General features: G+C 44.9%; 1 protein-coding gene across 4 annotated transcripts; it reads left to right on the top strand.

Annotated features, from left to right (window-relative positions):
• Positions 1–1335: 1335 nt before the first annotated feature.
• On the top strand, positions 1336–25957 carry LOC121569292 (ribosomal protein S6 kinase alpha-3). 4 transcript variants are annotated; one of them, XM_041880116.2, is made up of 23 exons: positions 1336–1765; positions 3198–3206; positions 3305–3364; positions 14219–14335; positions 14860–14941; positions 15930–16010; positions 16096–16175; positions 16409–16515; positions 16622–16659; positions 17781–17923; positions 18215–18285; positions 21756–21844; positions 21969–22033; positions 22121–22220; positions 22743–22855; positions 23093–23218; positions 23354–23443; positions 23864–24022; positions 24214–24375; positions 24707–24783; positions 24978–25095; positions 25214–25354; positions 25472–25957. In XM_041880116.2, the coding sequence occupies exons 1-23, from the start codon at positions 1739–1741 to the stop codon at positions 25592–25594; spliced, it is 2178 nt and encodes a 725-aa protein (XP_041736050.2). In that variant the 5' UTR covers positions 1336–1738; the 3' UTR covers positions 25595–25957. The 4 variants fall into 4 exon arrangements, with proteins under 4 accessions (XP_041736050.2, XP_041736051.2, XP_041736049.2 ...); XM_041880117.2 differs by lacking the exon at positions 3198–3206; XM_041880115.2 differs by lacking the exons at positions 1336–1765; positions 3198–3206; positions 3305–3364 and adding an exon at positions 9974–10553 and having other exon boundaries at positions 23096–23218.
• The last annotated feature ends 168 nt before the right edge of the window (positions 25958–26125 follow it).

Raw genomic sequence — 26125 nt, 5'->3', positions numbered from 1 at the left:
AATGACGTAAAAATAAAATAAAAAATTATGACACTGGAGAGTTCTGTGTGCAGACAGCTAATAATGTACCATACCAGTTAGGTGTTAATTACTTAGATGGAGCCATCTTGCTTCCACCTATCCAGTTCTTTCACTCCATGAATATAATGGTCCTTTCAAGACAACTGGGAACTCTGAAAGAAACTAGGCCAAATCTTCAGGCTAGAAAGATGCCAGAGTTTCCGACTTGGAATTCTGAGTTGGATGACTGTTCAAAACGATTTTCCCAGTCGGAGCTCGGTTTTTTCCCAGAGTTCCCAGTTCTCTTTAATGCACTGAAGTCAGACTTCTGAGATTTCTGAGTTCCCAGTTGTTTTGATCACAGTGTAAGATGTAATCAACCAGCAGATGTCACCACAGTGTTGTACGTCCACCACCAGCTCAGTACAGTAAGTCTATATCTGATAGAAGACCGAGATTAATATTCTGTCACCAAGTTCAGTCTGGCAGTTCAGTATAAATATCTCTGGTGAAGTTGGGCTGTAATGATACTGTTCCTGCCCATCTTCAGTCACACTCACACACCTCTTCAATCACACACACACACACACACATCTTCAGTCACCACACACACACCTCTTTAGTCACAGATAATGGCTCTGTGTCAGTTCATGGTTCTCATTATCCATGGCTCATACAGCAGATAGGCTATACATAGCTCCTAATAAAGCAGTCTCATGCTAATGACCTCCAACATCAAACTTTAACTGGTGAGGAACTATTAATACAGTCAGACAGACACTTCCAAAGTCAAGGGTGGAAATTCACCTGTTAATAATGAGGTAGACTTGGATGGGGTGAATTGTAGCCTATGATAAAGACATGTACAAATTCTTGCTATGATTTGAAAGATTTAGGCCTATCTACTGTATATCATATAATTATAATAGCCCTATCTATATCATAGATCATTTTCAACATACCACCTGCAGCATATTTCACTTCATCTCCTGAATAGCTCAGTGTTGATCAAAGTCATATTCTATGCTGAGAGCTACGGGACTGGAACCGTTTGCCTACAGAGCATCACCTTGACCGAATAATAAAGCCTCTCTTCTCCCCCAGTGTCTCACGTGCCTGGCCTGGCTAGAGCTCACAGCTGGAGAGAACCCCCTCACCCGCCTGTGTCCCGCTTGGATGAGGTGTCCCGTTATAACGGGTTCCCGCCCCCAAATATGACGCATGCGTGACTCTGTAGTCTGACACGCAGGTAAGACGACACCCGGCGCCATATTGGGACAAAACGGAAGTGTGTGTGATAGAGAGAGATAGAGAGAGATAGGAGAGAGAGAGAGAGAGAGAGAGAGAGAGAGAGAGAGAGAGAGAGAGAGAGAATAGCGCAGGCAGTGGAAAAGCCGCACAGTGACACAACAAGGGTGAAAGGGGAGAGAAAGACAATTTTCCGTAAAAGGCGTTACGTAGCCCAGCGAGGTTTTCATGTTTATTCCGCTAGAGAAAGAAGGGGCGGCCCCTGATCAACAAACAACAAACTCTGGCCCTTGTCCTCTCACACGGGGCTAACGGAGGAAATAGCCTACTAGAATAGACCAGAGCTTTAGGCTACTACATTGTAATAGCCTACAGTCCTGTCAGGAGAGAAGCTTTAGCCCGAACTAATAGACTGAACACTACAATAGATCAGAGGAACAGCTCGAGCGCCAAGATAACCCTGGCACAGTTGCCAGATCCCTGGCAGAAGATGGCACTGGGGCACGCGGCAAGCGAGGTGAGTGCGTGTGTGTATATTTTGTTTGTGTGTGTGTTTGTGTGTTTGTGATACTGTTAGAGATAGAGAGAGAGAGAGAGATGTTATTCTGGTATTCCGTTAAACATTTCAATAACCAGAATACTGCCTGTGTGAATCAGTGTTGATGTGAACAGATTAATCTATTGAATCATCACTTTGACTGTCTCTGGGCTGCACTTCATTGATGTAAACAAACGCGTAGCACCCCAGGCCTGAGGCTAAAAGCAGATTTTACGGATAAGTTGCTGAGCCTCGGATAACAGAGAGCGAGAAAGGCGAGGGAGCGGCCACCCAACAGACTGCACGATTCAGGTTGCGGCTTTCAGCGGGCGCGTGTGTGTTTCCTGGATGATGCGGTTATAGCCTGGTTATAGCATGCGTGTTTAAACAGAGGTGTGAATGTCTGAAGACATCCTTTGATGTCATAATTATGCCCTACAGTACTGTACACAGACCCCCTCTCTCTATACCTCCTATATACCACCTCTCTCTCTCCCCCTTTCTCTGTTCTCTATCAGTCAAGCTCCATAACTAGAGGAAAAACATATTCTTGTTAAAATGTGTGTGTGTGTGTGTGTGTTCTCAGTGCTCTGTGGGAGATGAGATGAGGGAAGCTGTCAGACTGTTTCTAGGGCACAACAGAAAAACACAGAACAAAACAGAGAGAAGGTGGTGAAATGGTTCTAAAGAGAACCCAACTCACAATGATTTCCATGTAGCCTATACACTCACTCGCTTACTCACTCACTCACTCGCTTACTCACTCACTCACTCGCTCACTCGCTTTCTCAATCATTCCTACTCACATTAGTAAGTTAACAACAGATGAATATCAGCAGCAGGTAAACTGTTTGGCCCTCAGGCAATACTGGTCCATTAGACAGCCAGCACTGCAGTGTGTCAAGTCATGTTTATTAGTCATATGTACAGGATATGCATGGTGTAATGAAATGCTGACTTGCAGGTTCCCTCTCGATAATGTGATAACAATAAGAAATAATACAATCAAAAAATAAAGCTCAATGAAATTGTGTGTGTGAGAGAGAGAGAGAGGGTGTGAGTGAGAGAGATTTAACCATTTCACGACTGTAAGATGACAGACAGGAAGGCTGTGAGATGACAGACAGGGAGGCTGTGAGCTGACAGACAGGGAGGCTGTGATATGACAGACAGGGAGGCTGTGAGATGACAGACAGGAAGGCTAAGAGATGACAGACAGGGAGGCTGTGAGATGACAGACAGGAAGGCTAAGAGATGACAGACAGGGAGGCTGTGAGATGACAGACAGGAAGGCTAAGAGATGACAGACAGGGAGGCTGTGAGATGACAGACAGTGAGATTACTTTTGTCTGTCATTCACTCTTTCTCTCTCTCCCTCCCTCCCTGTTTCTTTGGGATTCATTACAACTAGCAACACCAGGTAGTTAGCAATTGTGTTGATTTCTTTGGAATAAAAATAAAAACATTATTTTAACTACTGTTGTTGTTAACTAATGGTTGTTTATTGTGTTATTGCAGGATGCCCATCGACATGTTCTGGAGGATTCTATTGGAGAGGATGATTCTATGTCCTGTAACGTAAGTCTACACTCCTTCTCTCTCTCTCTCTCTCTCTCTCTCTCTCTCTCTCTCTCTCTCACTCTCTCTCTCGGTCTCTCGCTCTCTCTCTCTCCCTCTCTCAATTCAATTTCAATTTAAGGGGCTTTATTGGCATGGGAAACACGTGTTTACATTGCCAAAGCAAGTGAAATAGATAATAAACAAAAGTGAAATAAACAATAAAAAATGTACAGTAAAACATTACACTTACAAAAGTTCCAAAATAATAAAGACATTTCAAGTGTCATATTATGTAGATATTCAGTGTTGTAATGATGTGCAAATAGTTAAAGTACAAAAGGGGAAATAAATCAACATAAATATAGCTTATATTTACAATGGTGTTTGTTCTTCACTGGTTGCCCTTTTCTTGTGGCAACAGGTCACAAATCTTGCGGCTGTGATGGCACACTGTGGTATTTCACCCAATCTCTCTCTCTCTCTCTCTCTCTCTCTCTCTCTCTCTCTCTCTCTCTCTCTCTCTCTCTCTCTCTCTCGCTCCATCTCCCTCTCTCCCTCTCTCTCTCCCCCCTCTCTCTCTCCCCCTCTCTCTCCCTCCTCTCTCTCTCTCTCTCTCTCTCTCTCCCTCCTCTCTCTCTCTCTCTCTCTCTCTCTATCTCTCTCTCTCTCTCTCCCTGCCTCTCTCTCCTCTATCTCCCTCGCTCGCTCTCTCTCTCTTCCCCCCTCCTCTTCTTCTCTCTTCCAGCTGTATGTATAGATTTTTAAATGCAGAGGAGATGGCTTATAGATCTGCCATCTGAGAAGAGCTGAGCAGTCATTACTACTGTCCCTAGAGTCAGACACACACACACACACACACACACACACACACACACACACACAATATACTCACGCAAGGGGCATCTTGGTGGGGTTTTCCTATCACTCTGACCACAGCTCTTTCACTCCACCTGCTGTCCACTGAGACAGACTGTGAAACCCTGCCTCGTACACACACACTTTATAAATCAATCGCATCTCAAATATTATTTATTTTACTCTGTGTGTTGTGGTCTGTCTATATGCAGAGTTTTAGAGTGTGTGAGTCTGTGAACAGAGTTTTAGAGGTTGTGAGTCTGTGAACAGAGTTTTAGAGGTTGTGAGTCTGTGAACAGAGTTTTAGAGGTTGTGAGTCTGTGAACAGAGTTTTAGAGGTTGTGAGACTGTGAACATAGTTTTAGAGGTTGTGAGACTGTGAACAGAGTTTTAGAGGTTAACAGAGTTTTAGAGGTTGTGAGACTGTGAACAGAGTTTTAGAGGTTGTGAGACTGTGAACAGAGTTTTAGAGCGTGTGAGACTGTGAACAGAGTTTTAGAGTGTGTGAGTGGCGTACCGGAGTTTACAGCAAGGTCATTTCTACACATTTTGCCATGAGGCTGAGAGAAAAATATTACAGTTTTAAAGCTAAATTCCTGCAATTCTACACATTTCACAACGAGGCTGAGAGAAAATGTAGCAGTGTTAAAGCTCATTTCCTTTAATTCTAAACATTTTAGCCATGGTTTATGACATGTTCATATGCTATCTGGGGAGGGGGTACACTAGTGACTGTAGTAATGGTGATGTATACTATATTATAGTGTGTGTGACTGTGTGTGTGCGTTCGTGCTTGCGCGTATGTGTGAGAGACAGAGAGAGGGATTGGCTGTGGTCCAGCACTCGCTGGCAGATGGTATTTCATCTTCTCAGGCCATCTGGACTGACTTTCTCTGGTGTCTTTAAACCACCCCCCCCGGTCCCATACGTCAAGGCCTGCCATATGTCTGCTCATATCATCACTGCCCTGCGGATGACGCAATGCACTCTCTCGCTGTCTATATTCTTTTTTGTTGGAGATTTCATTGTGCAACACTATACTGAGAGAGAGAGAGAGAGAGAGAGAGAGATGGAGATAGAGGGGGAGAGGGAAAGAGGAAGAGATGGAGAAGGGGGGGTGGTAAAGGGAGAGATAGCTAGGGAGGAGGCCATATTGATTAATAGAGAGACGGAAAGGGTGAGGTAAAGCTAAAGAGAGAGACAGGGAGGGAGAGAGAGAGAGATCTCCCCCGTCTGGTCGCTGTCAGGATGATGGTACAGTCCTCTGAATGGCAGTGTCACTGGACTAGCTCATTGGCCCCCTTGGGTGAGTGTAGGTCTTTAAGTGTGTGTATTGGTGTGTATGTTGGTCCGTACACTCTGGGACGGTGCTGGTATTGGGCCCTTTAAGACAGTGAAGCATTGTGGGATTGTTATTGTGAGGTCACACAGTGATGATGCAATCTCTGTATCTGGCGCCACGCTTCCTGAACGGAACACTCTCTAGGAACAATGACATCACGCACGCACACACACACACACACACACACACACACACACACAACCGTGGTCAGAGGAGTTGTCCAGGAGTTTCCCTCGGACACTATCACTCGAGAGAAGAGGGAGTGAGATGAAAGAGATAGAGAGAGGGGAGAAAGAGAGGGAGGAGAGTTATGAGAGAGCGACAGGAAGCGATGCAGGGGACAGAGGAGAGGAGAGGGAGGAGAGTTATGAGAGAGAGACAGGAAGTGATGCAGGGGAAGAGGAGAGGAGAGGGAGGAGAGTTATGAGAGAGAGACAGGAAGCGATGCAGGGGAAGAGGAGAGGAGAGGGAGGAGAGTTATGAGAGAGAGACAGGAAGTGATGCAGGGGAAGAGGAGAGGAGAGGGAGGAGAGTTATGAGAGAGAGACAGGAAGCGATGCAGGGGAAGAGGAGAGGAGAGGGAGGAGAGTTATGAGAGAGAGACACGAAGCGATGCAGGGACAGAGGGGAGGAGAGTTATGAGAGAGAGACAGGAAGCGATGCAAGGAAAGAGGAGAGGAGAGGGAGGAGAGTTATGAGAGAGAGACAGGAAGCGATGCAAGGAAAGAGGAGAGGAGAGGGAGGAGAGTTATGAGAGAGAGACAGGAAGCGATGCAAGGAAAGAGGAGAGGAGAGGGAGGAGAGTTATGAGAGAGAGACAGGAAGCGATGCAGGTGACAGAGGAGAGGGAGGAGAGTTATGAGAGAGAGACGGGAAGCGATGCAGGGACAGAGGAGAGGAGAGGGAGGAGAGTTATGAGAGAGAGACAGGAAGCGATGCAAGGAAAGAGGAGAGGAGAGGGAGGAGAGTTATGAGAGAGAGACAGGAAGCGATGCAAGGGAGGAGGAGAGGAGAGGGAGGAGAGTTATGAGAGAGAGACAGGAAGTGATGCAGGGGCAGAGGAGAGGAGAGGGAGGAGAGTTATGAGAGAGAGACAGGAAGCGATGCAAGGAAAGAGGAGAGGAGAGGGAGGAGAGTTATGAGAGAGAGACAGGAAGCGATGCAAGGAAAGAGGAGAGGAGAGGGAGGAGAGTTATGAGAGAGAGACAGGAAGCGATGCAGGTGACAGAGGAGAGGGAGGAGAGTTATGAGAGAGAGACGGGAAGCGATGCAGGGATAGAGGAGAGGAGAGGGATGAGAGTTATGAGAGAGAGACAGGAAGCGATGCAGGGGGCAGAGGAGAGGAGAGGGAGGAGAGTTATGAGAGAGAGACAGGAAGCGATGCAGGTGCAGAGGAGAGGAGAGGGAGGAGAGTTATGAGAGAGAGACAGGAAGCGATGCAGGGGAAGAGGAGAGGAGAGAGAGGAGAGTTATGATAGAGAGACAGGAAGCGATGCAGGGGCAGAGGAGAGGAGAGGGAGGAGAGTTATGAGAGAGAAACAGGAAGCGATGCAGGGGAAGAGGAGAGTAGAGGGAGGAGAGTTATGATAGAGAGACAGGAAGCGATGCAGGGGGAGAGGAGAGGAGAGGGAGGAGAGTTATGTCCCCCAGAGCCCCACCCTGGGATCCCCCTGTCCCCCAGAGCCCCACCCTGGGATCCCCCTGTCTCCCAGAGCCAAATATCTACTGAACCAAACAGAGCCCCTCCCAGGGATCCTCCTGTCCCCCAGAGCCCCACCCTTGGATCCCCCTGTCCCACAGAGCCCCACCCTTGGATCCCCCTGTCCCCCAGAACCTCACCCTGGGATCCTCCTGTCCCCCAGAGCCAAATATCTACTGAACCAAACAGAGCCCCTCCCAGGGATCCTCCTGTCCCACAGAGCCCCACCCTTGGATCCCCCTGTCCCCCAGAGCCCCACCCTTGGATCCCCCTGTCCCCCAGAACCTCACCCTGGGATCCCCCAGAGCCCCACCCTTGGATCCCCCTGTCCCCCAGAACCTCACCCTGGGATCCCCCAGAGCCCCACCCAGGGATGCCCCTGTCCCCCAGAACCTCCCCCTGACCCTTTCCACAGAGGGTTCTGCATGGAACCCAAAAGGGTTCTACCTGGAACGAAAAAGGGCTCTATCTTTCGAAGAGTGTACTGAACCACTCCATCTGAATCAACATGACCTTGTCACAGTCACATTCTGGGCCTGTAAAGGAATTAGAGGAATTAATATCAAATCCCCCAAGAAATGCTATTTTTACCATTCATTTTTTCTATTGGGCACAACATAATCTGAAACACAACCAAAACAAACTGCAAACGCATCCAACAAGTTTGTAGAGTCACAAGCTTGATGTAGTCATTGTGTACTAGGAATATGGGACCAAATACTAAACTTTTGACTAAATGTACTACACCATAAGTGAATTTGTCCAAATACTTATGACACCTTCAAATGAGGGGACTAGATACATAAAGTGCATTCATTTCTAAACGGTAAAAAAGATATGTATGGAGAAAAAAAACTCATAAAAGGTTAAATTCTGTACTGTTGTCTCATATAAAACAAATTAAAAGTTTTAGCTTCACCATACAAATAAATAGGTAGGGGAGTGCACTTATGATCTAAAGGGCAACACTGATCCCAGCAGCACCCCTGCTCTAAGATGGACCATGTTCCCATTCAAATTCTGCTTTTGTTTTCCTCAAACCAGATAATTGATAGTTATGATTGTCTTAAATCTAATGACAACAGACATCCCCCTGTCACCACATCAGGGAGAAAGTGGGAGTATCAGAATTAGGCTGTAGATTTAAGACACACATACACACACACACACAGCAGTGTGTGGTGTGTGTGTGGTGTGTGTGTGTGTGTGTGTGGTGTGTGTGTGTGGTGTGTGTGTGGTGTGTGTGTGTGGTGTGTGTGTGTGGTGTGGTGTGTGTGTGGTGTGTGTTTGTCTTTAGACTCCTATGTGTTCCTCTCTCTGTCCGGTTTCGAACTCAGTGGCCCCTGAATGCGTGTGTTTCTCTCCGTCTTCTGTGTGTGTGTGTGTGTGTGATTATGAGGCTTGCTCTGTAGTTGGCAACAGATAAAGTGAAGCGGTGAGATTTCTGTAACGAGAGAGAGAGAGAAAGAGAGAGAGGGAGAGAGAGAGAGAGAGAGAGAGAGAGAGAGAGAGAGAGAGAGAGAGATCAGACTGTCAAGACTAAGTAGAAAAGAGCCAGTGTACAGACAGACTGTGGGGTTCCTCCTCTTCTCTCTATCTCTCTCTGCTCCTCCTCCTCAATACGTAATAATATCTCTCTTTCTCGCCCTCTCTCTCTGCACTTTGGATTGGTTGTTAGTTAACCTATCACTGTCTGTAGCTACCAGCTCTCACAGTCTCACGTCAGAATTAGACGTTCATCCATTTTTTTCAAACATCAAATTTCTAAGTTGTTCCAAAAGTCAAATTTCTAAGTGTTTAAGGTTAAGTTTAGGCATTAACTCCGCATTTTTAAGGTTAGGGTTACGTTCAGGCATTAATTCCAAATTCTTAAGGTAAGGGTTAAGGTATGGGATAGGCTTAAAACAAAAATATCCAAAACAACTTTCTATCGCTGGAATCCAACTTGCAATCTTTGGAATCAGAGGCAGATGCTTGAGGCAGATGCTTAAGCCAATCCACCATCCCGGTCCACAACACCCTAGCAAAACTGAAACCTACTTGAAGTTAACAGCGCTCACTGTTGCCCCTAGTGGTCGGTTTCCACGTCCTCTCCCGACGTCCTCATACTCGACGTCGAATACTGACTTGTATCACGGGTGACCTGGCTGCTCTGTAGAGTGCCTCATGGACAGTTACCTAAGGACAGTGTGTGTGTGTGTTTGTGTGTGTGTGTTTATATGTGTCTCTGTGTGTGTGTGTGTGTGTGTTATCTGAGACAGTGTTCTAAGGTCTAGCGGATGTGTTATATGCTGCTAACCTGACAATACCCAAGTTCGCGCCTCAATCAGCCCTCTGGGTACTCTCTTGTATGTGCACTCTTAATTTGGTTGCATAAGTGGTTTAGGGACACAGATTGCCTGGAATTCCTCTCTCACAATCCATGGAAGCCACCGTCACACAGAGACTTAGAGCCTAATACACGCACACACACACGCGCGCACACACACGCGCACACACACACAGACATGGAGGCTTAACACACACAGACCAGCCCCAGCACTATTAATACTATAGTCTTAATGTAGTGCTATGTTTATCAGTCTATTCATCTACACACTGTATTCACTAGAATTACTAGTCTGTAGGATCTTTACTGGTCTTAGTCTCACTGTTCAAGTGAAGAAAGTGTGGTTTAGAACTAGTAGAGGTCTGTCCTCCCAGAGGAACCTCAGGACACATTGTTCTTGTTGTGTGGGGACAATTAGTGCGGTTGTGCTCATGGGGAAGGTGATAGGCCTGGCACAACAGCTGCCTGTAATCCCAGCTACGCTCTCATATCCTGAGACACGCTTGTGTGTGTGTGTGTGTGTGTGTGTGTGTGCATTCTTCACAGTACGTGTGTGTGTGGATCTCCAGATCACATGATGGAAACTAAGGGTAGGAGGTTAAGGAGGGGTTTAGGGGGGATCCCAGTTTGGATCTCTGGTGTTCCCCCTGACTGAGTCACAAACACACACACACACACCTCCCCTCACACACACTCCAACATGCTCTTAAACTTTCACTCACTCTACCTCTCTCACACACACATGTGTAGCTATCCAGAGGACAGTGTGTGGTTAGGTATGACTGAGGCCAAAGCAGTGTGTGTGTCTCTGGGTGTTTTAACTAGAGGGCTGAGGAGCAGACTCAAGGCTCTAGGATGTCTACTGATCCAAAACTTTACCGGAGACCTTACCAGGAGCTGCACCGGAAATTCTACCAGGAAGGAGCGGGACCGGGGCCTGTTTACTAGGGCAGGATGGGGCTGTTCCGACCCCCAGGGGGCTGTGAGTACGGGACTGTATGTGTATAGCAACGCTAAGCTGGAGTGTGTGTGTCGGGTTACCCCTGTCTGTCCTAGAGCTGACGTGGACTAAAACTTGCCTCGGGTGTTTGTCTGTGTTTCTTTCAGAATTGTCTGTGGATAATTCAATGGAAGATAGAGAACATTCCAGTTAACATTGTTCTCTTTCAGAATTGGCTGTGGATAATTCCATGGAAGATGGAGAACATTCCAGCCAACATTATTCTCTTGTGTGATGCTGTTCTTTTCTCTGTAGTTCTTTTCTCTCAGATTCTTTCTACAGGCTTCTGTTGCTCATCACAGTGACGCTTGATTAGATCTGAACACTTAATTAGTTTAATTGACGTCATTAAATGAATTGGCCCACACAGCTACAGTGGGATTGAGTTATAGTGATCTGGGATGGATGGAATACACTCTCTCTTTAGTTTAATGACACACACGTGCGCACGCATGGACACAAGCACACACACACTATTTGTGGTGGCATGGAACACTAATGGTGTGGTTGTATAAGAGAAGAGGGTGTGTGTATGTGTGTCTGTGTGTGTGTGTGTGTGTGTGTTTGTGTGAGTGCAGGTGTTGTACAGTTTTAATCCTGTGATTAAGAGGTGCCGCATGAGCATCCTGTCGCCCCTCTCTGATCCTCCATCTGCGGTGTGATCACACACACACACAATGAAATACCTCATGGTTCAAACAGACTGAAATATCTCAACACCTATGTGTGTCCAGACCTCAGTATTTCCACAACTGAAACTTCCTACCAGCTCTCATAGTCTCACGTCAGAATTAGACGTTCATCCATGTTTCTTTAAGGTTAAGTTCAGGCATTTACTCCAAATTCGTAAGGTTAGGCATTAACTCCGAATGGTTAAGGTAATGGTTATGGTTTGGGATAGGCTTAAAACAAAAATGTATATCGCTGGATTTGAACTTGCAACCTTTAGAATCAGAGGCAGATGCTTACGCCTATATGCCATCCCCGTCTACAACACCTACTTGAAGGTAACAGCGCTCACTGTTGCCCCTAGGGGCCGGTTTCCACGTCGTCTCCAGACGTCCTTAGACATGGATGGACGTCAAATACTGACTTGTATGACGGGTGGCCTGGCTGGAAACGTTCCCTGCTACAGAACCAGCTCAGTGACCATATGAGTTGATACTCATCACGTAAACATAGCTACACTAGCAAGACAATATATATATATATATATATATATATCTATGTATATGACAAGGTCTATACAGATGTCCATTTGGGTGCTATAATATACATAATGTGTGTTGAAGATGTTCATATAAGTGTTATACATGTTCATATGAGTGTTATGTATGTTCATATGAGTGTTATGTATGTTCATATGAGCAATGTTCCCTCTAAGCTGCGCGCGTGTATCCCCGAGACTGCCCCGGGATTGAGCTTCACTCATCTTTCTGGAGCAGTGGTCACCAACCGGTGAACAAAGCTACAGCAAAGTTGATACTGTGAGATTTCAGAACGTTTAAAACCATGACTAGAGAGAGACTGTAAACGAATACAGCAAAGAGATGCTGTTTTTATGAGTGAGTTCATGTTTAAGTTCTTACTCAGCACTGTCAACACTTTGTATTCAACACTTTTATAAGCCATAAAATGTGCGTATAACTTACTGCACAAACCTCAATTCTACAGTGCTGTTTTTAATTGGTTAATGTTGCATAGGCTTACGTTTTGTAAGTCATGTTAAAACAAAATCTAAGCGGTAGATCTCAGCTTGCATTTTTGACTCAAGTTGATCTTGATTCAGAAAAGGTTGGTTACAACTGTTCTAGAGTTTTCCCTGTTGACACTATCAACCTTTCCCTTTAATGTGGCAATTATGATCGAATGAACGCAATATTATCCACTTTCAATGCAACATACCGAAACAAAACTAACTATGCAAGAGATTTTGTTGTAGGCAGAACGCATCGGAGTAGGATTCTATTGCATTGACATGCACTACTCAGCCCATACTCTACACAGACCGGTGCGGCATAAACAATCAGAGCTGCAGTAGGCCTATATGCAAATAGACCATTGCCGTATATGGATCTGTGCCATTTACTTTGAACTGGACTGTGTTTACAGCATGAGCGGTCATGAGTAGATTCGCTTGTTTTGAGATCAAAGCGAGAGCTGCATGTAGCAACGTATACACATTTTGTTCATATCCTTTACTTGTTAGTGAGTAATTAGCCCAGTTATAGATCATTTGCAGTCAGCAATAGAGGAGTGATTGCTTCCTACAAGAGCACAAAATGTGTACATTTCTAGGCATCTTTGAAAAGCGAGTCAGGTAAAGAGCTTTTTTTTCTTTTCTTGAAGGGGCAGTGTTATATTTTGAGACAGGCTTGAATAAGCTAAGGAGCCAATAGGCAGAGGGTAGCATAATGTCTGATTCTCTCTGATAATGGTATGGGAATAATAATGCATGCAGACCGGAACGCTACCATTTGTTTCTTGCATCAAACAACACATTTTCAGTCACCTCCTTGTCTGAAGGACAAGGTGATAAACAGGTTAATGTCAAGCCCTGCATGTTTTTTTGTCAAAGGTCTCATGGAATGTTGGTCTACATTGAACACCACACATTGGCTGCTACTGTAGGCGGAATGATAGAACAGCTATTTCCATTATAAAATGTTATGGGATGCATTTTCTCCATTGTTTTTGATGGTAGGCCACTCTGGTAGGCCTACATTATGATCAAATAGCCACAGTAGCCTACTTGACCACTGTTAAATCTGTAACTTAAAGCGGGTACAGCCTCAGTGTTCACAGTAAATGCGCGCTGGAAGTTGCACAGAATGTTCACAACGTTCAAGTTTGCGCTCAGCAGACCTGAAATTTGCTCAGTGCCGAAAACAATTTGAGGGAACATTGCATATGAGCGTTATAAAGCCTTCTAGCTGTATATGAGCGCCATCCTGTTAGTGAGATCTGGAGATGTGGACACATTTGCATACAGAGGTGTGAAATTCCATATTTGGGCGTTGATGACATGAGCTGTGAAACAGGAGGGGGCGGGGGGAATGGAGGTGGGGGCAGCAGAGGGAATGGAGGTGGGGGCAGCAGAGGGAATGGAGGTGGGGGCAGCAGAGGGAATGGAGGTGGGGGCAGCAGAGGGAATGGAGGTGGGGGCAGCAGAGGGAATGGAGGTGGGGGCAGCAGAGGGAATGGAGGTGGGGGCAGCAGAGGGATAGGGTGGAGAGTGACCGCATATCTTTCCTACTGTTGGTGTGTCACTCTTCCTCCTCTTTCTCTCTCTCTCTCTCTCTCTCTCTCTCTCTCTCTCTCTCTCTCTCTCTCTCTCTCTCTCTCTCTCTCTCTCTCTCTCTCTCTCTCTCTCTCTCTCGCGCTTTTCAGAGAGAGATTAAGGTGATATAGAATGAGTGATGGGGAGGTATGAATGAGTGATGAAAAATGTACACACGCACACGTATGCACGCACGCACACACAACGCAGTGTGAAGTCATTGGTTACTCTGAGGTAGCAGGAGGATTGGGGACGGCACGTTGGCAACTGCAAGGCTAGCTGTCCATCGTTTGCTCACTGTGTGTCTAAGTTGTATTTGGAGTGTGTTGTGTGTGTAGAAATGTATGTGTGTGTATCTGTCCAACAGGAGGATGAGAGTGTCAATGAGATCAACATCACCAACCTTACGAAGGAGGGGTCAGAGAAGGGTGACCCTCGACAGTTCGAGCTCCGCAAGGTCCTAGGACAAGGCTCCTTTGGAAAGGTGTGTGTGTCTGTGTGTCTGGCTGTGTCTGTGTGTGTGTGTCTGGCTGTGTGTGTGTGTGTGTGTCTGCCTGTATGTGTGTGTGTCTGGCTGTGTGTGTGTGCCTGTGTGTGTGTGTGTGTTTCTGGCTGTGTGTATGTGTGTGTCTGCGTGTGTGTGTGTCTGCCTGTTTGTGTGTCTGTGTCTGCCTGTGTGTGTGTGTGTGTCTGTGTCTGTGTGTGTCTGCCTGTATGTGTGTGTGTGTGTCTGCCTGTATGTGTGTGTATGTGCGTGTGTGTCTGCCTGTGTGTGTGTGTGTGTGTGTCTGCCTGTGTGTGTTTGATTCCATTGATGTTTCTATTACTTATCCTTATGACAGAGAGTTGCTATAGCAACCACATGGTAAGGGCCCTTCACACCTTGTCATCTTTTTGAATGAACGATTGTGTGGATGTGTGTGTTGTCGTTCATCATTCATATTTTTCCCCCACATATTTTCTCCTATCTGTGTGTGTGCATGCGCGCACGTGTGTGTGTGTGTGCAGGTGTTCCTGGTCAAGAAGACTACAGGTCCAGATGCAGAACAGCTCTACGCCATGAAGGTTCTGAAGAAAGCCACACTGAAAGGTAACGAGGGATGGAGAGGGAGGTAGAGGAGAGGTGATTTCAGAGCAGAGGAAGTACATTTTTCTTTCCTGGAATCATGTCAGTGTGACATACTATCAGGACTTCACATTAGAATGGCAAGCCACAGCACTCTCTACAGGGTTGGGTGTTGAAGTAGTGGAAAGTTCCATCATTCATTTGAAGTTGAGGGCAGCAGCGTCTCCCCAAAAGTGCTGTGGTGTAAATCCCCATTGCCATGAACCTCTAGGCTCTCCCCCCCTATTGGAAAACAATGGCTTGCCTTAAATGTGAAATCCCCGTTTGTTGGAAATGGGACACGCCAACAGACTGCTTTATCTCAGAGAGACTACCATCACCATCTGCTGGCCACACACCTCATATTCACCTACAGTGGAGGGATTCTGCTCTCTCTCTCTCTCTCTCTCTCTCTCTCTTTCTCTCATTCGCTCTCTCTCTCTTTCTTTCTCTCTCTCTCTCTCTCTCTCTCTCTCTCTCTCTCTCTCTCTCTCTCTCTCTCTCTCTCTCTCTCTCTCTCTCTCTCTCTCTCTCTCTCTCTCTCTCTCTCTCTCTCTCTCTCTCTCTCTCTCTCTCTCTCTCTCTCTCTCTCTCTCTCTCTCTCTCTCTCTCTCTCTCTCTCTCTCTCTCTCTCTCTTTCTCACTCTGTTGGAGCAGGCCCCTCCTCCTCTCTTGTTGAGTTTTATTTTATTTCCCTCCTTTATTCAATTGCTCATCCATTGCCATCTGGGAGCCACTTTCATGCCAAGAGAGAGAGAGAGAGTGAGAGGGAAAGGGAGAGAGAAAGATAGAGAGAGAGAGGGGGATCGGTAGAGGGGAATATAGATGGGGTGGGAGGGAGAGCTACGTAAGCTAAATGGATGTTGGCAAGCGGAGATAATGCCTTTGAGTCTGTTTGTTCCAAGATGTATGTGTACTCTGTATGTTTTAATAGTGTGTGTTGTGTGTGTGTGTGTTTGTGTGTGTGTTGCAGTGCGTGACAGGGTGAGGACTAAGATGGAGAGAGACATTCTGGTGGAGGTCAACCATCCCTTCATTGTTAAACTGCACTATGGTGAGTTAGCCAATCACAGCTCAGTACTACAGTTAGTTAATCACAACATCAGTCCCCTGGTAACCAATCAGATGTCTCTCCTCAGCATTCCAAACAGAAGGGAAACTCTACCTCATCCTGGACTTCCTACGAGGAGGAGACCTCTTCACACGACTGTCTAAAGAGGTGATGGCACGTGTGTGTCTGTGTGTGTGTGTGTTGGTGTGTCTGTGTGTGTGTGTGTGTTGGTGTGTCTGTGTGTGTGTGTGTTGGTGTGGCGTGTGTGTGTGTGTGTTGGTGTGGCGTGTGTGTGTGTGTGTTGGTGTGGCGTGTGTGTGTGTGTGTTGGTGTGGCGTGTGTGTGTGTGTGTTGGTGTGGCGTGTGTGTGTCTCACCTTCCCCTCTCCTCTGTGCGTGTAGGTGATGTTCACAGAGGAGGATGTGAAGTTCTACCTGGCAGAGTTGGCTCTGGCCCTGGACCACCTCCACAGCCTGGGCATCATCTACAGAGACCTCAAACCAGAGAAGTACATTCACACATGTACACACATGCTGCATGTACACACACATACACACACACACACACACACGTGTTTAGTACCTTTGTCTAAAGATACATTTCTGTCTTTTCAGCATTCTGCTAGACGAGGAGGGACACATTAAGCTGACGGGTGAGTAATATCAGACCTGTGTGTTTTGTTTATCTGTTTGACTGTGTGTGAGAGTGTATATATCATGTGTGTTTTCTCGCTGAAGACGGTATGAGTCCTGAGAACAAGGCTCACTCGTGTGTTTATGCGTGTGCATGTGTGTGTGTAACGCCAGGGTTGTGGGTTCGATTCCCACGGGAGGCCAGTATGAAAATGTATGCACTCACTAACTGTAAGTCGCTCTGGATAAGAGCGTCTGCTAAATGACTAAAGTGTAAAGTGTGTGTAGACTTCGGCCTCAGTAAGGAGTCTATAGACCATGAGAACAAGGCTTACTGCTCTCTCTGTGTGTTTGTGTGTGTGTGTAGACTTCGGCCTCAGTAAGGAGTCTATAGATCATGAGGATAAGGCTTACTGCTCTCTCTGTGTGTGTGTGTGTGTGTAGACTTCGGCCTCAGTAAGGAGTCTATAGACCATGAGAACAAGGCTTACTGCTCTCTCTCTGTGTGTGTGTGTGTGTGTGTAGACTTCGGCCTCAGTAAGGAGTCTATAGACCATGAGGACAAGGCTTACTGCTCTCTCTGTGTGTTTGTGTGTGTGTGTAGACTTCGGCCTCAGTAAGGAGTCTATAGACCATGAGGATAAGGCCTACTGCTCTCTCTGTGTGTGTGTGTGTGTGTAGACTTCGGCCTCAGTAAGGAGTCTATAGACCATGAGGATAAGGCCTACTGCTCTCTCTGTGTGTGTGTGTGTGTAGACTTCGGCCTCAGTAAGGAGTCTATAGACCATGAGGATAAGGCCTACTGCTCTCTCTGTGTGTGTGTGTGTGTGTAGACTTCGGCCTCAGTAAGGAGTCTATAGACCATGAGGACAAGGCTTACTGCTCTCTCTGTGTGTGTGTGTGTGTGTAGACTTCGGCCTCAGTAAGGAGTCTATAGATCATGAGGATAAGGCCTACTGCTCTCTCTGTGTGTGTGTGTGTGTGTAGACTTCGGCCTCAGTAAGGAGTCTATAGACCATGAGGATAAGGCCTACTGCTCTCTCTGTGTGTGTGTGTGTGTGTAGACTTCGGCCTCAGTAAGGAGTCTATAGACCATGAGGATAAGGCCTACTGCTCTCTCTGTGTGTGTGTGTGTGTGTAGACTTCGGCCTCAGTAAGGAGTCTATAGACCATGAGGATAAGGCCTATTCGTTCTGCGGGACGGTGGAGTACATGGCTCCGGAGGTAGTCAACAGGAGAGGCCACACCACCAGCGCTGATTGGTGGTCCTACGGCGTGCTCATGGTGAGAGGGGCGGGGCCACACACCTTATATGATTTATTTACCTGTTCCTTATTTGTGTTGTTACAGGTTGTAGTTAGTTTGTAGTTAGGTAGGAGTTAGGTAGTAGTTACGTTGTAGTTAGGCTGTAGTTACGTTGTAGTTAGGTTGTAGTTAGGTTGTAGTTACATTGTAGTTACATTGTAGTTGCGTTGTAGTTCGGTAGTAGTTACATTGTAGTTACGTTGTAGTTAGGTAGTAGTTAGGTTGGTTGGTCGGATGTGTGAAACTCTTTTTATCTTCATCCTCTCCCAGTTTGAGATGCTGACCGGAACGCTCCCATTCCACGGGAAAGACCGCAAGGACACCATGACCATGATCCTCAAGTGAGTCTCTTCGACCAGGTCGACCACTTTACTTATTTTATTTTTATTTTTATTAATTTTTTTAGGGGGTAGATCAGCTTTAATATTGCAGATAGATTGTAACTTCCATCAATGTAATTGTCTGCATCACTTCCAATCCCCCATATGTTTTTGTTTTTTTCTCGCATATATATATATATATATACATACATACACATACATACATATACGCATATACATACATATATATATATATATATATATATATATATATATATATATATATATATATATATATACATACATATCCTTTAAAAATATATATATTTCCCTTTATTACTTTCCAACCCCACCATCCCCTCCCTAATGGGGGAGTAAACTAGTGAACAACAATGCTTAGGCCTCTACTTCATGCTTATACATACTATATACATTTTATGGACAAAGTCAATAATTATATTTTGTTTGTTTTTACTCCTGAACTTCCTCCGATCATTTTCATGATGTCCATCTGGTATGCTTCTATATGCCATATCTTTCTAACTGTGCTCTTTCACAAAAGCTCACAATATATAACCTATATACTTATTATGGACTCAGCATGTCTTACACTAGTTATCTTGTTGTTATTAGTTGTTGTTATTAGTCCCATCCTTCAGCTCCATTCAACACCTCCCATCTATCTCTTAACACCATCCTGGGGCGGCAGGTAGCTTAGTGGTTAAGAGCGTTGTGCCAGTAACCAAAAGGTCGCTGGTTCTAATCGCCGAGCCGACATCTGTCGATGTGCCCTTGAGCAAGGCACTTAACCCTAATTGCTCCTGTAAGTCGCTCTGGATAAGAGCGTCTGCTAAATGACCAATTTTTTTATATTTTTTTATATAGGATTTCTATTTGCCATATATATTTCAACTGTACTGTGATGTCTTACAAAAGTTCTGAACCTTTCTATTCTCATTGTTTCTACAGTTTGTGAATTGAAAATAAACATCTTTGCTAAAAGTATTATTATATTATTGATCGATTGACTATGACTTTTCAGATCACCCAGTAGTGCTATCTGCAGGGTCAGCTCCATGCAAATATTGCAATCCTTCAGCCATTCCTGGACCTGTGTCCAGAAACAAGCTACAAATGGACAGTACCAAAACAAATGATCTAATGATTATGTCTCTTCACAGCCAAATCTGCAGAGCTGGGAAGACTGTATCCCCCATACAAATAACATTCTATTGGTAGCAAGAATTTTATATAATAATTTAAATTGAAAAATTATACGTTTTGAATCCGGCGTCGTTTTGCGTATCAGTTCATAAACACTATGCCATGGAATCGGTACATCAAAAATCTCTTCCCAACTATGTTGCAATCTATATGGGACGGCTGTCAATCTTTTGGTCCTTAAATGAAACTGGTAAACTTTTTTATTTATCACAATTTTCTTTAACCAATTATGTTCTTTAATGCAGGGCCGACAGACAAGTTCCTTACTTTTTCCTCCTTCCACTTTCCTCTTCCATTTTTGCGGTAATGCTGCAATTATTTGGTTGTAATTTTGGGTAGAGCAGACATTTCCATATGTTTTTGTTAGCTGCATGTGCGACATAACTCCACCATTCCTACCGATAATATCATTTACGAAGATTATACCTTTTTTAAACATTTTCTAAAAAAATTACGTTTTTTTTAATCAATTAGTATATTTGAGTTTAACCACAATATTTGTTGCAATATTTGTTCTGTCATTTCTGGAGGATTAAATTGACATTTCAACCAACTTTCTATGGCTTGTTTTAGAAATAGTGATATTTGGGAGATGATTTCCTTTTCAAATACCTGAAAGTGAGGGGTTGTAATCTGAATAAAGGGAAAAAGTCACTTCTTGAACATTGGGTGAGACAATCTTACTAGTTTGCTAGAGAACCAGTTCGGATTTAAGTATAATTTTTGTATGACTGAAGCTTTTAGTGATAGGTCTAATGCTTTAATATTTAATAATTTCTGTCCTCCTAATTCATATTCATTATATAAATAGGCCCGTTTAATTTTGTCTGGCTTGCTGTTCCAAATAAAATGGAATATTTCTTTCTCATATAACTTAAAAAACTGTTCACTAGGCATAGGCAAGACCATAAGCAAATAGGTAAACTGGGATAATACTAAAGAGTTAATCAGGGTGATTTTACCACAAATTGACAGGTATTTACCTTTCCATGGTAGCAAGATCTTATCTATTTTTGCTAACTTTCTATATATATTTTTTTGGAGTGAGATCATTTATTTCATTTGGGATATGTATTCCGAGTATATCCACATCACCATCAGACCATTATATTGGTAAACTACATGGTAATGTAAAAATTGTATTTTTTAGTGATCCAATACGTAATATAGTACATTTATCATAATTTGTTTATCATAATCCAGAGAGGTTAGAAAATGTATCTAGATCCTCTATGAGGCTGTGGAGGGATTCAATTTGTCGATTTAAAAGAAAACATGAATCATCAGCGTACAATGACACCTTTGTTTTTAAGCCTTGGATTTCTAATCCCTTGATATTATTGTTGGATCTGATTTTAATAGCTAACATCTCGATGGCAATAATAAATAGATATGCCGATAGTGGACAACCTTGTTTCACTCCTCTTGACAGTTTAAAACTTTCTGAGAAATAGCCATTATTTACTATTACACCTAGGGTTACTATAATTGACCTTTTTTAATCTCACTGGAGTAATGTGTTTACAAGACTGGGTTTGTGTTTGTGTGTTTGTTCTATGCTGAGGCAGCCCAGGGGAAAAGATCGGGGGATTAATATTACAAGAGGTATTTGTAGCACTCAGCAGGAGGGCATGATAGATGGAAAGACTATAAGAGTGATAAAAGTGGGTAAATGGACTTAGCTAAGTGGGCTGTTAGACGTTGATGACGGAAAGGGGGAGAGATATAGGGAGGGTACGAGAGAGGAGGAGAGAGGGAGGGTGGAAGAGGGGAGAGATGGAGTGGGAGAGAGAGAGAGAGAGGGAGGGTAAAGAAGGAGAGAGATGGAATGGGAAAGAGAGAAAGAGAGGAAGGGTGCAGGAAAGGGTGAGAGAGATGGAATGGGTGAGAGAGATGGAATGGGTGAGAGAGATTTAAACACAGAATGATGTATCTCTCCCTCTCAGTGGAAAATTTTGAGAATGTTTCTCTCTCTAGACTGCTGAGATCGTTTCTGTTAAACGCTGAGTTAGTTTCCTGTGTGTGTTACTGATACTGGGTGTCTGGACTTCAGCATTCAGTCAGATTGAATACAGGTTAATAATGATGACTGTGTCACTATCTGATGTTCTCTGTTTTCCCTGGATCACTGTTTTCTTATTTTCTGCCTTCCTTCCTCTCTCTCTCTCTCTCTCTCTCTCTCTCTCTCTCTCTCTCTCTCTCTCTCTCTCTCTCTCTCTCTCTCTCTCTCTCTCTCTCTCCCTCCATCTCGCTCTCTCTCTCCTCAGGGCTAAGTTGGGGATGCCACAGTTTTTGAGTTCCGAAGCCCAGAGTCTCCTAAGGAACCTTTTCAAACGCAACCCTACTAACAGGCTAGGTAACACAACCTGATCTAAGGTCAGGGTTAAGTTTTCCCCCTTAATGGTTAAGTTTAGGATTGGGGAAGGTAATCTGATCCTAGATCTGTGCTGAAGTTTAACTTCTTGTTCTGTTCTCTGTAGGGGCCGGCCCAGATGGAGTGGAGGAGATTAAAAGACATCAATTCTACTGCAACATAGACTGGAACGTGAGTAATGTGACGTCTCTTCTCACTGTGTTTCAGAGGCTGTAGAGTCACTATATACCATATAATATGTCCTCTATTTGTGTGTAGAAACTGTTCCTTAGAGAGCTCTGCCCTCCCTTCAAACCTGCTACGGGACGACCTGACCACACCTATTTTGACCCAGAGTTCACCACTAAAACACCCAAAGGTACACACACACACTTGTGCGTGCACACACACTTTTATTTTTTAAATTTTTTATTTAACCTTTATTTAACCAGGTAAGCCAGTTGAGAACAGGTTCTCATTTACAACTGCGACCTGGCCAAGATAAAGCAAAGTAGTGCAATAAAAACAACACAGAGTTACATATGGGGTAAAAAAAAACATAAAGTCAGAAATACAACAGAAAATATATATACAGTGTGTGCAAATGTAGCAAGTTATGGAGGTAAGGCAATAAATAGGCTATAGTGCAGAATAATTACAATAGTATTAACACTGGAATGCTAGATGTGCAAGAGATGATGTGCAAATAGAGATACTGGGGTGCAAAAGAGCAAAATAAATAACAATATAGGGATGAGGTAGTTGGGTGGGCTAATTTCAGATGGGCTGTGTACACACTCGTCTCTCCATCCATCCATCCATCTGTCAATTACTCATTCATCTGTTGACGATCAACCACTTGTATGTGTGTGTGTTTGTGTGTGTGTGTGTGTGTGTATAGATTCCCCGGGTGTTCCGCCCAGTGCCAACGCCCACCAGCTGTTCCGAGGATTCAGCTTTGTAGCCATTACATCAGAGGAAGAGACACAACCACTACAGACTACTGTAGTTCAGGTACACACACACACCCACACACACACACACACACACACACACACACACACACACACACACAAGCCTCTCCCACGCTGATGAGTATAAATCAAAGCGTTTTTCCTCCCCTGCATTGCAGCCTCCACACCCTTTTCCTCCTTCTGTCCTCCCCACTCTCTCTCTGGAATATGGTCTTCACACACACACACACACAGGATCTTGTAATGTGTAGTTTTTAATCTGTGTGTGTGTGTGTAGCAGCTACACAGAAATGTGTCCCAGTTGTCTGAAGCGTATGAAGTGAAGGAGGATATAGGAGTGGGATCATACTCCGTCTGCAAACGCTGCATACACAAGATCACTGGCATGGAGTACGCGGTTAAGGTGAGACACACACACACACACCAGAAAGTACTGATATTGACCATTGTATTGTTAGTATTCAGAGCCATACATACACACAAGTTGGTATTGGTTTCAACCCCAAAATGTGTGTGTGTGTGTGTGTTTGTGTTGTAGATCATCAGTAAGGCCAACAGAGACCCAACAGAGGAGGTGGAGATACTACGGAGATACGGACAACATCCCAACATCATCACACTAAAGGACGTGAGTCACAAACACACACGCGCACACACACGCGCACACACACAAAAATACACACACACAGTTTTGTATTGATATCCTTGTGGGGACCAAATAATTGATTCCCATTCAAAATCCTATTTTCCCTAACCCCTAGCCCCTAACCCTAACCCCTAACCCTAACCCCTAACCCTAACCCCTAACCCTAACCCCTAACCCTATAACTATAACTAACGTTAATTCTAACCCTAATTGTAACCCTAAACCTAAAATAGCATTTTTCCTCGTGGGGACCGGCGAAATGTTCCCACTTGTCTGAATTTTCTTTGTTTTACTATCAAGGACTTCTGGTACCCACAAGGATAGTTAAACACACACACACACACACACACACACACACACACATACTATTACACCAGTATAACCCTGCTGTCTCTGCTGTAGGTGTTTGATGACGGTAGGACAGTGTATCTGGTCACAGAGCTGATGAAGGGAGGAGAGCTGCTGGATAAGATACTGAGACAGAAGTTCTTCTCAGAGAGAGAAGCTAGCGCTGTCCTATACACCATCACCAAGACTGTTGAATACCTACACATGCAGGGGGTAAGAGTGTGTGTGTGTGTGTGTGTTATTAAAGGATTGTTCAGTAGGAGTGTATATCAAGTTATAACCCTTTGATCCTACATTTTATAATTTATTTTATTTTATTTACAGCATACCAGGTAACCTAGTTGTCTTTCAATGTGTTGATGTGTGTGATTGATTAATTGACGGATTGGTGGATTGATTGCCAGGTGGTGCACAGGGACCTAAAGCCCAGTAATATCCTGTATGTGGATGAGAGTTGGAACGCTGAGTCCATCAGGATCTGTGACTTTGGTTTCGCCAAGCAGCTGAGAACTGAGACAGGCCTGCTGATGACGCCATGCTACACTGCTAACTTTGTAGCTCCAGAGGTACGTACCATGCCACACACTCTCTCTCTCCCTCTCTCTCTCTCTCCCTCTCTCTCTCCCTCTCTCTCCCCCTCTCTCTCTCCCTCTCTATCTCTCTCTCTCTCTCTCTCTCTCCCTCTCTCTCTCCCCCTCTCTCTCTCTCTCCCTCTCTCTCTCCCCCTCTCTCTCTCTCTCTCTCTCCCCCTCTCTCTCTCTTTCCTATTCGTTCGGACAATTCTCTCTTTCACACTAGTCTTTCCTTCTCTCTTTCTCTCTTAACCGCTGATATTCTCTATGTGTACCCTCTCATCCACTGATCATACAGTATGTGGGTGTGTGGTGTGTTGTCTAGGTGTTGAAGAAGCAGGGTTATGATGCTGCCTGTGACATCTGGAGTCTAGGAGTCCTACTCTACACTATGCTCACAGGGTAAGGCTGTGTGTTTGTGTGTGTGTGTGTGTGCGTGCAACAGTGCGATGTTTCCCTGGACTAACCTTCTGGTGTGGTTGTTTGTGTATTTGCAATTGTTTACCCTTCTCTCTCCTCCCCCCTCTCTCCCTCTCTCCTCCCCCCTCTCTCCCTCTCTCCTCCCCCCCCCTCTCCCTCTCTCCTCTTCTCTCCAGGTTCACTCCGTTTGCCAACGGTCCAGAGGACACACCAGAGGAGATCCTGGCTCGGATCGGCAGCGGGAAGTTCTCTCTGACCGGAGGATACTGGAACTCTGTCTCAGCAGAGGCCAAGGTACACACACACACACACACACACACTCACACAGAAGCCAAGGGAATGTTACCAACATTCAAACACAATATTCAATGGTTGATAATGTTGTAATATGTTTTTGACCTCTGACATTTAGGAGCTGGTGTCTAAGATGTTACACGTGGACCCACACCAGCGTTTGACAGCCGGGCAGGTGTTGCGTCATTCCTGGGTCACACACCGATACAAGCTGCCCAATTTCACACTGACCAGACAGGACGCTCCGCACCTGGTCAAGGTAACAGACACACTCTAAATGTCCTGTTTTAATGTCTCAGTATATTTTATTGTGTGTTTGACACTATAAAGTGTGAGTTGCCATTTTTTGTTAACTCGTTTGTTTTGGTTTATGCAGGGCGCCATGGCAGCCACCTACTCTGCCCTCAACAAGAACGTTCCACCTGTCCTGGACCCCGTGGAATGTTCCACTCTAGCCCAACGGAGGGGGGTGAAGAAACTCACCTCCACTGCCCTCTGAGCGTTAACGTTTCACCTCAGACTTATAACCCTGCCGGAGCTCTGCTCAGACAGATGGACAGACCTGGTCCCTCAGATGACCTGGACAGAACTCTGATGCACCTGGGAGCCCCCCTGACCCTGCTCAGTTATTAACTAACCCAGTGATCTTCACCCCTGGTGCTGGAGACCAGGGCTGGTGGTGACCACTCAAATATTGTAGCGTCTCTCCAGTCTTTGCTTTGGACAATTAGCGTTGCCTCTAGACTCAAGAGACAGGTGTCAGGAACATGAATGTGCTGTATTTAGATGTCTGTACTTCTGGGAACATTTGAGAGATACCTGCATTATGCATTTAAGACCCATATTAAAATGTTGATGATGATGAACTGTATAATGTAGCTCTGTGTATAAACCTAAGTAGCCTCAAAGACAGTACAATATGAAGATAGGCTAAAACTGCTTCTCCAATAGAAATCCCAGATCACACTTGTCACCAATGTTATGGCGACATTGGCTAACTAAGATCATGCGTAGAAACACGTCATCGGGT

This window comes from Coregonus clupeaformis, chromosome 7 (assembly GCF_020615455.1).
Source record: "Coregonus clupeaformis isolate EN_2021a chromosome 7, ASM2061545v1, whole genome shotgun sequence".
NCBI lineage: Eukaryota > Metazoa > Chordata > Actinopteri > Salmoniformes > Salmonidae > Coregonus > Coregonus clupeaformis.
The sequence above is the reverse complement of the archived record's forward strand: the minus strand, read 5'-3'. Positions and strand labels throughout refer to the sequence as shown.

Bases quoted from the DNA above. Each gene is read 5' to 3' on its own strand.
- LOC121569292 (XM_041880114.2), top strand. From the start codon at position 10,272: ATGCTCTTAAACTTTCACTCACTCTACCTCTCTCACACACACATGTGT. The intron at 16,176-16,408 runs GTGATGGCACGT...CTGTGCGTGTAG, and splicing joins TCACACGACTGTCTAAAGAG to GTGATGTTCACAGAGGAGGA. The intron at 23,444-23,863 runs GTGAGTCACAAA...TCTCTGCTGTAG, and splicing joins ACATCATCACACTAAAGGAC to GTGTTTGATGACGGTAGGAC.